The 12,564-nt window shown below is 39.4% G+C and overlaps 1 protein-coding gene across 2 annotated transcripts in view; it reads right to left on the bottom strand.

The window, feature by feature from the left end:
* PHACTR4 (phosphatase and actin regulator 4) overlaps positions 1–12,564 on the bottom strand; it is a 119,860-nt gene that overhangs the window by 59,859 nt on the left and 47,437 nt on the right. The window contains exon 1 of one of the 2 annotated variants that reach the window (XM_036744855.1): positions 2,108–2,157. The exons of the other annotated variant lie outside the window; for it this stretch is intronic. Within the exon in view, the coding sequence (XP_036600750.1) occupies positions 2,108–2,120 (13 nt within the window). The 5' untranslated portion in view covers positions 2,121–2,157. Of the gene's footprint in view, positions 1–2,107; positions 2,158–12,564 lie in introns of those variants that run through there. 2 annotated transcript variants of the gene reach the window in all.

Raw genomic sequence — 12,564 nt, 5'->3', positions numbered from 1 at the left:
AGTGGAGCAGCTGCATTTTCTTTCCCTTGTCCATGGTCGTCCTTCCAGCCATGCTCACCCGTAGATCTTGAAACTTCTCTTTTCCCCAGCTTAATAAACCCTGCTTTGTTATCCTGAACTTTCTTCAGTAACTTCAGTACATTCTGAGATGCCCCCTGGCCTACAGTCTGACCACTTTATTAGAATCACTGGTCTCCACAGATTCCTATGTGTTCTGCAAATATTCTCCCAGTCTTTTCACCCCATAATGCTCCTTCTCCCCAAGTCAGAGAGATAAAGAAATTATAAGCAGAAATATAGAAACTGACACAGGAAAAGCTGCATTCATTTCCAAACCAGATACAGGGCTGTGGGAAAGCCAAGTGGCTCCTGGAAATTCTATGCACAGGCCCAAATCAGTGCAGTTTCAACTAAAGGCAAGCCCTTGGCTCCCATCCTTCCTCCCAGTGTGCACTTGAGCAATCTAGACATTCTAGCTCACATGAGAACTCACGACTCAGGCAGAGAGTTAGAAAAAGGAAGGTGGACTCTCTTTTATATGGTGAAGTCCAATCCCATCTTTACTTGGGTTCAGTCTCCACCTGTAGGAAAACTCTCATGATTTTCAGCTTTGTGTTGAATAAGAAACAAATCTCATCCTGAAAGTTTGGAACCAGATGGTGACTAAGGAGAATATGAATATCATGGGAACTCTTTAAAATTGGTCAACATGGTGCAAAGGAATGTTAAAACATCAAAGTCAGTTTTCTAATAATTGATTCCTATGACTTCCATCTGGCTGACTTTCCAGCTGTGAGCTCCTGGCAGATACAATTTGTGAGACAGGGCCTAACAGACCTTGATTTCATTGTGTTACGGAGCTGGATGCCATCGATGAGGTCAAAGATCTGAACAAAGTCCTCTCCTAATAGCTTTAATAAATATGCAACAGAGAAACTGACAAAGAGACTCATGTGGTTGGAGAATCAGTTCCTGGGTAGCCACTGTTAAGGCTTCCTGGATTGAGGCTGATGGATGAAGTTGTTCACTAGAGTGCTAGGAAATTCTGTCTCCATAATGCCTGACATTCTTATAAGAGACTGTCACAATAATGAATATTTTCCCTTCTATCTGCTATGCCTTCCACTCTGAGACACCTTCCACTTACCCTTTACGTCCCTTGTATATAATTATGTACATGCTGCCTCCTACCCTACACCCTCATTAAATTGTAAGTTGCTTGATCAACCCTTGTGTTTTCACTCTATCTCCAGCACTAAGAACAGTGCCTGGCACACAGGAAGTGCTTAATAAATAAATACTTACTGATTCTTACCTGTCTTTGCTTTCCTGTGAATGCTAAAATAGGCTGATGCGGAAGATGAATATGATGCCCAGGGAAAACATTCCCTGGGTATTCTTCACAGTCCTAGAAAAGCCAGACCAGACTGCCAACACAAGGGAAATGAAAGTAAACTGATCCAGCATGTTCAGCAGATAGAGACCATATTCTTGGTGTTAAAGAGTAGTGCCACTGCCTCAGCAAACAGAATTAGTAAGCTAGTGGTAAGCTGTGTTCTGCTTCCCCTTGGGGGAAGACAGCGGTGTGTGGGAGGATCTATTTCTATGGGGTCTATGGGGTTCTAAGGGATGGAGACTTTGAGGCTCCATAAGATGATTCTCAAAATGGCACCAGTAAGGGGCTCTTGCTATCAGATACAAGGCTCCCATATCTAGGCATCAAGCCATCCTGTGCATCCACCATGATAAGGGCCAAAATGTCACGATCTATACCAATGTTGTAGACCAGGCCCAACTCAAGCTGGTCTGATAATTCAGGTTCAAGACTGGAGTGAAGTGAGATATTCATAGACCATCTAACACTTAACAAAATGAAGTTTACTTAGATATAGCATGGGAAGGATATTCTTCGAGGATACAAAACCAATTCACACAGAAGAAATCCTTCCCCTGACCTCCAATATTCTGTACAGCGAGTCAGTGATAAAAAGCAGGACTAGAAATGGAGCAAGGTCACTTCTCATTTAATTTTTTTATTCCGAACTAAAATAGCTGGGTAAAAATGCCATTTCCATATATAGAGAACAATACAAAAAGTGTACGATACCATGAATCTCCATTTCATACTGCTTCCTTTTTGAAGGAACATGACAAATGCTACGTTACTTTCAAAATTGTCCCACTTCTTTGCTTCCTCCTGAACTTCCTTTGTTCTGTGTGTTTCTAAAAAATGTTTTAATGGCCCTCTTTTTTGTTCATCATTTGTGACATTCTTTCCCACTGAAAAACACAAGAGAAAAAAAATTCCTCACAACATGCACTGAAACAAAAAGAATCTACAGAGACAATGTCCAAAAATACAGGTCTCTGTTCACATTGCAGACCATCTTCTCTGTCAGGAGGTAGGTAATGTGTTTCATCGTAGCTGCACTGAGACAAGGCTTGTCATTGCATTGATCAGACTTCTTAAATCATTCAAAGTTGTTTTTCTTACAATGTTGTCCTTATTAAAGTGTTCTGATACCCAAGATTCTTCTAAATAATTCTGAATTTCCAATCTTTCCAAGGCTTTCAGGGGATGAAGAAGGTCTCTACTCTGGATGCCTCAGGACATGAATCCTGAATGCTACATCTGTCTCCGGTTATGTTAGAAGGCCACTGGCTTGTATGACTACTCCAGCAATGACTTTAATGACAGTTCTCTTTTCTATTTCCTATGGACTTCTAGTGCAGCTCTGAGGTGGAAACAGCTAGATGGTCTGTTTCTTGTCAGGCAACTACCCTAGCTGAAAGTCTTTAAGTAATGTCTTCCTTCCCAGCTCAGTGTTCTTTATTCTATTGTCAAATCCCTAACATCTGTTTCAGAGAAGTACTAAGGAATTTTATATGAAGGTATAATAGTTGCCATGTGACACCATAAGACTACCTGTGAGAAGATATTATAAAAAGAGAAACCCTGTCAATGTGAAGTAACAGGTGCAAAAATACGGTTATAAATATTAAAATTAAATCTATAAATTTCACTCAAAACCAGGGTCTTGACAGAAAAGAGCTCTGGTTTAGTCAAAAGAGCCTGGGCTTGGATTCAGGAGACCTCAGTCACAACTCCTGACCCTGACACTAATTTGTAGTGTCTTTCAGATAACCAATTCACTTCTCAGGGCTCAGTTAAAACACATAGTAGTCTACATTTAATGATCCCTAGAGTCTCTTAGCTCTGACATTGTTCAATTCTATTAAGTTACCAATGCTAAATAATATTATTCAACACCACTGTTCTACCATTAAAATCCATCTTGATTGTCAACAGTTCAGATAATAATAACAATGATATACAATCCAAGTGTAGTATTTCATCTGTATTAGAAACCCTCTCTGTCATAAACTACAGGCAATAAGCAGATAAACTGGTTTCTTGATGACACACGCAATCACATTCCTACTTCCCACCTGTAGAATTCTAAGTTCATAGAATATTAGAGCTAGAAGGCATCTCAAAGGAACAATTCTTATTTCCACAGGGTTTTGCAGCTTATATCACAATGACCCTGTGAAACATATGGTATAGGCACTATTAAACCCATTATATATATGTTTTGGCTACTATCACTTAGTCAATAAATGTCAGAAGTGAGAATGAAACACAAACCATTTGATTGCCGAGTCCAAAGTGGTCTCTCCATTATAATTATGCTGTTACTCGAGACTTACAATATCCTAAGGGTAGAAATTATGTTTAAGATCATCTTGTCCAGCTCCCTTATTTTACAGATGAAGAAATAGAGGCCCAGGATAGGGAAGAGATTTGTACTGAGGTCATAAGTTTGTCATTGACAAAACCACTCTGCATTTCAAGGGAAAAAGTGATGACTATTGTACAGTGTAAAATTATTAATGTCACACCACCACCACCACCATCACTACCACCACCACATTCTAATGGAGTCTAATCATTGCTTTGGTTCTGGAGCAAAGTGAATACAAACTACTATACTATACTTAGCCCTAAAGCAGAAGAAAGAATACTAAACTTAGAAAGAGTCATAGAATCACAGAACTGGAAAGGACGTCAGGGGCCAACTGGTTCACACTGTCCTTAAGCAGGAAAGCTCTTGTGTAACACTCCACAAATGGTTACTGATCCTTTGATGACCTCTAATGATGGTGCCCCTAGTACCCCAGACAGGCCAGTTCACTTTGGGATGCCTTTAATTGTTGGACATTTTTGCTTACTCTGTGCAAACTCCAACAACTGCTCCTAATTCTGCTTTCTGGGACCACATGGATTAAGTCCAATCTCTCTTCAATGTGAAGACATTTTAAATAAGGAAGGCAGCTATTATGCAGAAATCTCTTCATCCCCATCTCCTTCAAGCAATCCTTATAAAGTACAGTTTCTAGTTCTCACTATCTCCACTGCCCTCCTCCAGATAGGCTCCAATTTGTTGAGGTCTCATCTACAATGTGGCCTGGGATCAACTTCCTTCACTGACACCAGCTAGATTCCACATCATGGGGACACCCACATAATCTCTGACTCCCAATTTCCTCACTTCCAAAAATTGGGATAAATAATAAGACCCTCTTCAAAGAGGTAGAAATAAATTGTCAATTGTAAAGAGCCAGAAAAAATGTAACTTCTTCTTGCTCTCTTTTTCTGTAACACATATAAGTCAAATATTAGTAATTCTATAAAGAAGGAACTAAGCAAGGCACTGGAGCAAATAAAAATGCCTACTCCTAAAAGATCAAAGTTAGAAAAATCTAAAGATTCCAGCTACTGAGTCAATCACTAAATATTTTTGAAGCATCCACTATGTGCCAGGCACTATGCTAAGCACAAGGGATACAAATGTAAGTAGCTACACCAGCTACGTAGAGGATAAATTGTAAATAGTCAGCAGAGGGAAGGAATTAGAAAGAAAAAAAGGGTGGGGGGTCCAGAAAGTCTTCCTGTAGAAGGCAGGATTTTAGCTTGGACCTGAAGGAAGCCAGAAGGCAGAGAAGAGAAGGAAGAGAATTCCAGGCATGGGAGACAACCACTGAAAATGCTTGGAATTGGGAAACAAAGTGTCTTGTGCAAGGAATAGCAACGAGGCCAGTGTCCATGGATAGTAGAGAATGTAACGGAGAGAAAGGTATTAGAAGACTGGCTATAAAGGGCTTTTTAATGCTAAACACGATTTTTTCTATTTCTAATGTGAAGGGGAGAGGAGAGAATGTAGAGGGGAGAAAGGTATTAGAAGACTGGTTAAAAAGGACTTTTTAATGCCAAACGGGTTTTTTCTATTTCATCCTGGAGGTGATGGGGAGCTTACTGGAGTTTATTGAGAAGGAGGTGACCTGGTCAGACCTGAACTTTAGAAAGATCACTTTGAAAGATGAATGGAAGATAAACCAGAATGAAAAAACACTTGCGGCAGAGCGGCCAACTGGCAGGCTATTGCAAGAGTCCAAGTGTGAGGTGATGAGGGCCAGCAACAGTATGTTGGCAGCATCAGAGAAGAGAGGAGGGTGTATCTGAGAAATGTCAGGATCATAAAATTGAGAAGTGGGAGCACACTGAATATAGGGAGTGGGGGGATTGAGAGACTAAGGTGCCCAGGATGATACCTGAGTTGGGAGTGTGGGCAACTGAAAGGATGATGGTACCCTTGACAATAATAGGGAAGGTAGGAAGTAGGGTGAGTTTTTTGAGGCAAATGAGTTAAGTTTTGGACATATTTTAAGTTTGTAATTCAAAATAGTTTAAGATGTCGAAAGGACATACAATTTAAGTAAGTCTACAGAGATGTTGGGGCTGGATAAAGAGATGTGACCATCATCAGCACAGAGATAATTAAATCCACGAGAAGTGATGAGATTACCAAGTGAAATAGTATAGAGGAAAAAGAAAATAGGGCAGAAACAAATACTGACAAAAACTACTGATAAAACTGGAAAGCAGACTGATAGAAATTAGGGTTAGACCAACATTTCGCACCGTATACAGAAGTAAGTTCCAAACATGATTTAAATGCATGACATAAGAGGTCCCATCATAAACAAGAAAACAAGGAAGAAAGCACTTTTTACAACTTTGAATAGGGGCAGAATTCATGATCAAACAATATAGAGGGAGGAGCAGAGAAGATAAAATTTTAAAAAATTTTGCTCCATCCAAATCAATGTACCTAAAATGAGAAGAGAAACAACTCAGGAGGAAAAAATAACTTTCACCAAGTTTCTCTAACAAAGATCTCACATCCAAGATAATAAGAAATTAATTCAAATTTATAAGAATGTGATGGAATACTACTGTGCTGTAAGAAACGATGAAGGGGAAGGTTTCAGAGAAGCCTAGGAAGAATTGTATGAACTGATACAGAGTGAAATGAGCAGAACTAGGGCAGATTATACAAGAACATTATAAAAACAACTCGGTAAGAATTAAGAACTCGGTTCAATGTAGTGACCTACCATGATTCCAAAGGACCAAGGATGAAACATAATAGTCATCTTTTTTTTTTCTTTTTATTTTTTTAAGTATTTTTTTAAATTTTTTTTGCTTTTTGGCAGGGCAATCGGGGTTAAGTGACTTGCCCAAGGTCACACAGCTAGTACATGTGTCAAGTGTCTGAGGCCGGATTTGAACTCAGGTCCTCCTGACTCCAGGGCCGGTGCTCTACTCACTGTGCCACCTAGCTGCCCCAATAGTCATCTTCTGACAGAGAGCAGACATACTAAAATTGCAAAATAAAACACGCATTTTTTAGACACAGCCATGGAAATCAGTTTTGCTTGACTATGCATATTTATTAGAAGGGTTTTCGTTTTCTCTCTTCTGTACCCCAATGAAGAGGTAAGAGGAAATGGGAGGGGTAAGGACAATGAAGCCTTGTACAAGGGTAAATGGGCCACCAGAGCATTTTTTTAAACGCACAGAAGAGGAGGGAGGCCAGAAAAAAACCACAGACAAGAAGGACAGCTTTGTAAATTACATATTAAATTTACTATATGTTTCAGAAGAAAAGCAAGTTATGTATGGTAGAGAGTCACAGTTTATGTGCAGTCCTCTTTTCCTGATCTGCTAAAAGCATATAAAAGTTTTCCATTATATTTAGTGTTTACTCAATAAGAACAAAAAACAAAAATAAAGCTCAAAGGATCATAGATTTACAACTGGAAGGGACTTTAGATACTACCTAGTCTAACCCCTTCACTTTACAGATGAGAAAACTGAGGACCAGGGAAGGAAAGTGACTTACTCAAGGCTCAGATGTAGTAAGAAGCAGAGCTGGAATTTGAAAAACAGGTCATCTCGTTCTGGGTCTAGTCCAGTGCAATTTCCATTACACCATGCTGCCTCCCTCAATCCTGGACTGTTCTTCTGAATCACAAATCCCAACCTTTTCCATGGGCTGAATGAAGATTTTAAGTTTGTTGGCTATGAAAGAGATTAAAGAACTTTGGCCTAAAGTAATAAAATACATTGCAAAATCACTGGTTTAAAACAGAGCTCTGTTACTTAACCAAGAAGTAATATAAATAGAAATCATACACAGCACAGAGTTGAAATATGCTAAATATTCCTCAGTAGAGTAGTTTCAACTGACTCCTTACTGCTCACATGCTTTTATGGATCGGCTTATACCACTTATCCTCCCCATCTCTATTCTACACTTAATTAAAGGCACCAAACATTCATTCTTTGATTCATTTAACAAGCATTTATTAAAGCCCCTATGCGCTGGGCACTACGTTATATACCAGACACTTAATTAAGAGTCTGCTATATGCAGAGTTCTGTGTTAAGTGGTAAGAAAGACAAATCATCTTGCCTTTATCATGAATAAATCAATAAATGTACATAGAAAGTACTGTACTAAACTATTGGAATTGAATAGAAAAAGTAAGACACAGTCTTTGCTCCAAGTCTAAACGGACAAAAACACATTGAGAAGCTTTCAACTGCATATCAGATGAAAGGCTCTATGTGGTTCTTAGACTGTAGTTGGTAATGGATCTTCTCTAGTATAATTTCCCCAAACAAAACCACAGCCATTTCTAATGTTGAGCCATTTGACAATTACAAGGATTCTGGTGGGGATAATTTTTCCTTTCTATGTCTTTAGCAGCTATGGCTACTACAGGAGTGGGGGAGGTGGCACCTAAAAAAACAGCCAGATTGCACCTTCTTGAGGGTTGGCAGAGAGGTCCTTGGGCTTACCTCCTCATAGCTGGTAACAGGTCACGTTAACATTCTGATGGAGAAAGGATACCTGCATTCCCTTAGAATCACCTCACTGGAAGTATTCAACTGGAAAGTGGGGCTGATAGGGCATTTTTCTGAAAGCTATATATAACAGAAATTGGGAGTTTTATGTTCAAAATTCTTTTTCTGTTCTACTGTGTTTTTGGAAAAGCTCATTTTTGTTGATGTATATTAAAATCAGAATTTTTTTTAATTGGGAGGGAAAAGCATGCATTTCTTGTCACAAGATCAGATTCAGAGCTTGCAGCTTGCAGGGACTGCAGACATCATCTCTTCTAATATTCATATTTAACAGATGAAGAAACTGACTCCTGGAGAGGTTAAGGGATTTGCTTCAGGTCACACAGGAAGTGAGAGGCACAGGCAGGGTCAAACTAACATAACTGCCTGAAAATCCAGTATTATTTTTCACTACACCAAGATTTATATAGCAAGGGCACTTTAGCTATTTTCTGTTATGAACCCCTTTGGCAGTTTGGTGGAGCCTATGAAGCTATTCTCAGAATAATGTTTCTAAATGCATAAAATAAACTACATGGGATTACAAAGGAAACCAACTGTATTCAAATACAGTTATCAAAGTATTTTCTAAAATAAGTTCATAGACCCCCCCCCAGGTTAAGAACCCACAATTTATAGGATTTTACAGCAGAAGAGCTCCTAAGGGAGAGTGTAATTCAATCCCCTTATTAAGAGAAGAGGAAAGTGAGGCCCAGAGATATTAAGTGACTTTCCCCAAGGTCACACAAGCAGAGAAGGGATGCTTTCGATAAGACCATTCTTCTATAATTATGCCTGAGTCACAATCTTCTTGAAGACTGTCCACTAACAGTGACAATAAGAGCTGCCTTTTGTGGCTTACAAAGCACCCAAAATCCTGAGATGGAAGCAGTGAAGGGGAGGACATCATTAACACCATTTTAAGGCAACAGAGGAACCAAATGGGGCAAGTTGCCTACTAAAAGTCATATAGCTAATAAACGGAAGAGCTGGGATTTTAACTTCAGCATTCTAGCTCCAACTCCAGCCCTCTTTCCACTATATCCTGAACTAAATGACTTCTGAAATGCTTGCCAAGTGAGATTCTGGGCATATAATAGAAAGAGGAGAAGACAAGTGCTCTGGGTCGTGAATGAAGTACTACGCAAGGTACAAGGACAGAGAGGTCACTTCTGACTGGCAGGGTGCAGGAAGGCTTTGTCTGAGCTGTCTCTAAAGGAAGGTAACATTTTTTTGCAGGTGGCAGTACTTTGTTAGGACAAATCCAATTTGGCTCACGTCCACCATGGGGTAAACACGGGGAAATCAGGTTGGTGTTGGGTTGTGGGCTGTCTTCAATATTAGGCTAGGATTTTGTTCAGTAGGCAATAATAGGACACCTTTAAAGGGTTTCTGAGCAGAAGTGATATGATGAGATCGGTGCACAAGGAAGAGACACAGGACAATGGTGTGAAGGATGCACTGGAGAAGATAATGAATAGTAAAAGCAGCACCTTTTGGGTAGCTTTACAATATTAAGTGGGGCAGGAATAAAAGCCTGAAGAAGCATTTGTATTCTAGCGTGTATTAATGTGAAAGGAAGAACAATGTGCTGAGAATCAGAAGATACAGATTCGAGTCCTAAATATGCCAACAAGTATCTATATTACCTCAGAGAAATCCTTTTCCTACTCTGGGTCTCAGTTTCCTCATCTATAAAATAAAAAGATTATACTAAGTGATTTCCTTATCAGCTGTAAATCATACCTCAGGCAGACCTCAAACTCATTACAAGAGGAGATCAGAGGGAAACCTTTAAAAAAATAGAAAAACACAAGACATTGACTAGATAGATATTCAAGATCTGATGATTATTAAAATAACAATATTTTCACTAGCTGCACTTAGACTTTATCTAATAAGATCTCAATACAACTAATAATAACATGAGAAAAAGATATAGCTATCACATAATATTTCTGGGTAATGAACACATGGTTACCCATGACTCAAAGGCAATGAATGTAAAGGAACCAGAAACACCCACACCTAGGTGTTTCAATAGCCCTTGTTTTGCAAATGATTCATCAATTACAGTTCCCTATTACCCAAGAGTGGCTTCTCCATGTCAGTCTGCCATAATCATAACCCAAATATGAGATAGTTCAAAGTGGAGATCTCTAGGATCAAGCACAGGGCAGCTGCATTTTGAAGTGAAGCCAAAATGGATGTTTGGATGATCCACTGAGTTAGGACTCTCTAGGCCTCAGTTTCCATTCCAGTCATAGGGATAATGGAAAGCTGAACATAAATTCAGACTTACACAAACGTGTAACAGGGCCACCTCCAGCTGTCCTGATCTATATCTGGCCACTGCACCCAGATGGCTCCAGAGGAGAAAGTGAGGATGGTGACTCTGCACAGCCCTCCCTCACTTAAATCCAATTCACTTGCAAGTCATGGCATCACCTTCCTGATATCGTGGTCCTCTTAGAGAACAAATGACAAACAACAAGGGAATAAATTTAGTAGGAAAATCTAACACACTAAGATACTTTAGAGCTGGGATTCTAAGGCCATTGAGTTCGACCTTCTCATTTTACAGATGTGGAACTAAGAGAGGCTAAGTGACTTACCAAGACCATCCAGGGAATAAACAGCAGAGACTGGATTTGAATCCAGGTCCCACGAATCCAGGCCCAGGGCGTTCTCTATTGTGCCCTGCAGGGGATGTCCTGGCTCTGGGACCAGGAACTAGTTACTTCCTGTAGCTAAGTCTCAGGGAAATAAATACTTCACCAATACCTAATTTGTATACAGACATGCATTTAAATATAAGAACATTAAAGGAAAGTAGAGGTTATCTGGCCATACTGCATAGTGCCCTGGGCCTTAAGTCAAGTCTGGCTTCACACACTTCCTAGCTGTGTGACCCATGACAAGTCACTTAACCCTGTTTGCCTCAGTTTCCTCAAAGGAAATGGCAAACCACTCCTGTAGTTTTGCCAAGAAAACCCCAAAAGGGGTCACAAAGAGTCAGAAATGACTGAAATGACTCAACAAGAGGTCATGTAGTCCAACCTTTTAACTTTACAGTGGGGAAAATAAGGTCCAGATAGACAGACCTGGTCTAGAAGTCCAAGTAATTTGACCAAGGTCAGAGAGGGAGTCTCACGTATCTTCTAATTTAAAAAAAATTTTTTTTGCGTCACACCATACTATTTCTAAATAACTTTTGTTTAAAAAGTTAAATATAATTTAGCAACCAAACTGTTATATTTAAGTGTAGTCAATGGAAAGAAAAAAAAATTTGCAATTCTCTATCCTCAGTTTACCACTTAGAACACAATGTAGCAGGATAATGATCTCACTGGTCTGTCTAGACCTGTTTGTCTAGCAAAGCTTTCAAGTTGGGCATCTTCACATGGGATGGGAGAGTTTTGTTCCAAACATTCTCTTAGAATCTTATTTGGTTATAGATTTCTATTTATGATTTTAGAGTTTTTAGGTCCAGCCTTTTGGATAAATACCGTATTTTAATGAATTTACTAAAAATTCTCACAAGAGGGGACTCTTCCCCCTCTGCTACTACAAACTAAATTCTATATTTCCTTCTAAAAACAGATTTTTTTTATGAAGCTGTGCATACTTCTAGATTTACAAAAACTGAGTAAAACAAAAAAAAATAGCCTTTGTTCTTCTATGGCTCTTAAGAGAAACACTTACAGATCATTAGTAGAGTTAATCAACCATTATCTAGAGATGATTTCCAAACCCTTCACTTCCTCTCCTTCTCCTGCCTGAGTTTTGAGTACAAGTTTCACCAGTGAAGACAAGACAGTAAAAATGCTAAGTCAAATGCTTTAAAGACAAACCAAAAACCCCGAAAACTCTTCCTTCCTAAATCCTTGGTCAGTGGATCAAGAATCTCCCACCTGCAAGGATAGTGTTGTGTTCAGTTTGAGGCACAATTTAAATAGTATGTGATAAGCTAAAAATTGTCCAATGAAAGACAGCTAGGATGAAAGGCCTTGAAACTGATGTCATAGGATTATAGGCTGAGAGAAACAGAGAAGAGAAGCCTGGGGGAGGGTGCATGTGATAGCTATGTTTGAAGGATTGGGCTTGTTCTGCTAGACCTGAGGGAGCAGAACCCAGAATAGCGGGCAGAGGGACAAACAAATTTCATGTTAGGAGAAAACCTCCTTACACTTACTGTTGATTAAGAGCACAGTGAATTACCTTAGGAGGGTAGTGGGCTGCCCTTTCTTGGAGGCCTTCAAGAAAAGAACAGCTGACTACTTGGTAGTATGCTATAGTAAGGATTTTTT

This window comes from Trichosurus vulpecula, chromosome 2, assembly GCF_011100635.1.
Source record: "Trichosurus vulpecula isolate mTriVul1 chromosome 2, mTriVul1.pri, whole genome shotgun sequence".
NCBI lineage: Eukaryota > Metazoa > Chordata > Mammalia > Diprotodontia > Phalangeridae > Trichosurus > Trichosurus vulpecula.
This window is presented reverse-complemented; position numbering and strand designations above follow the sequence as displayed.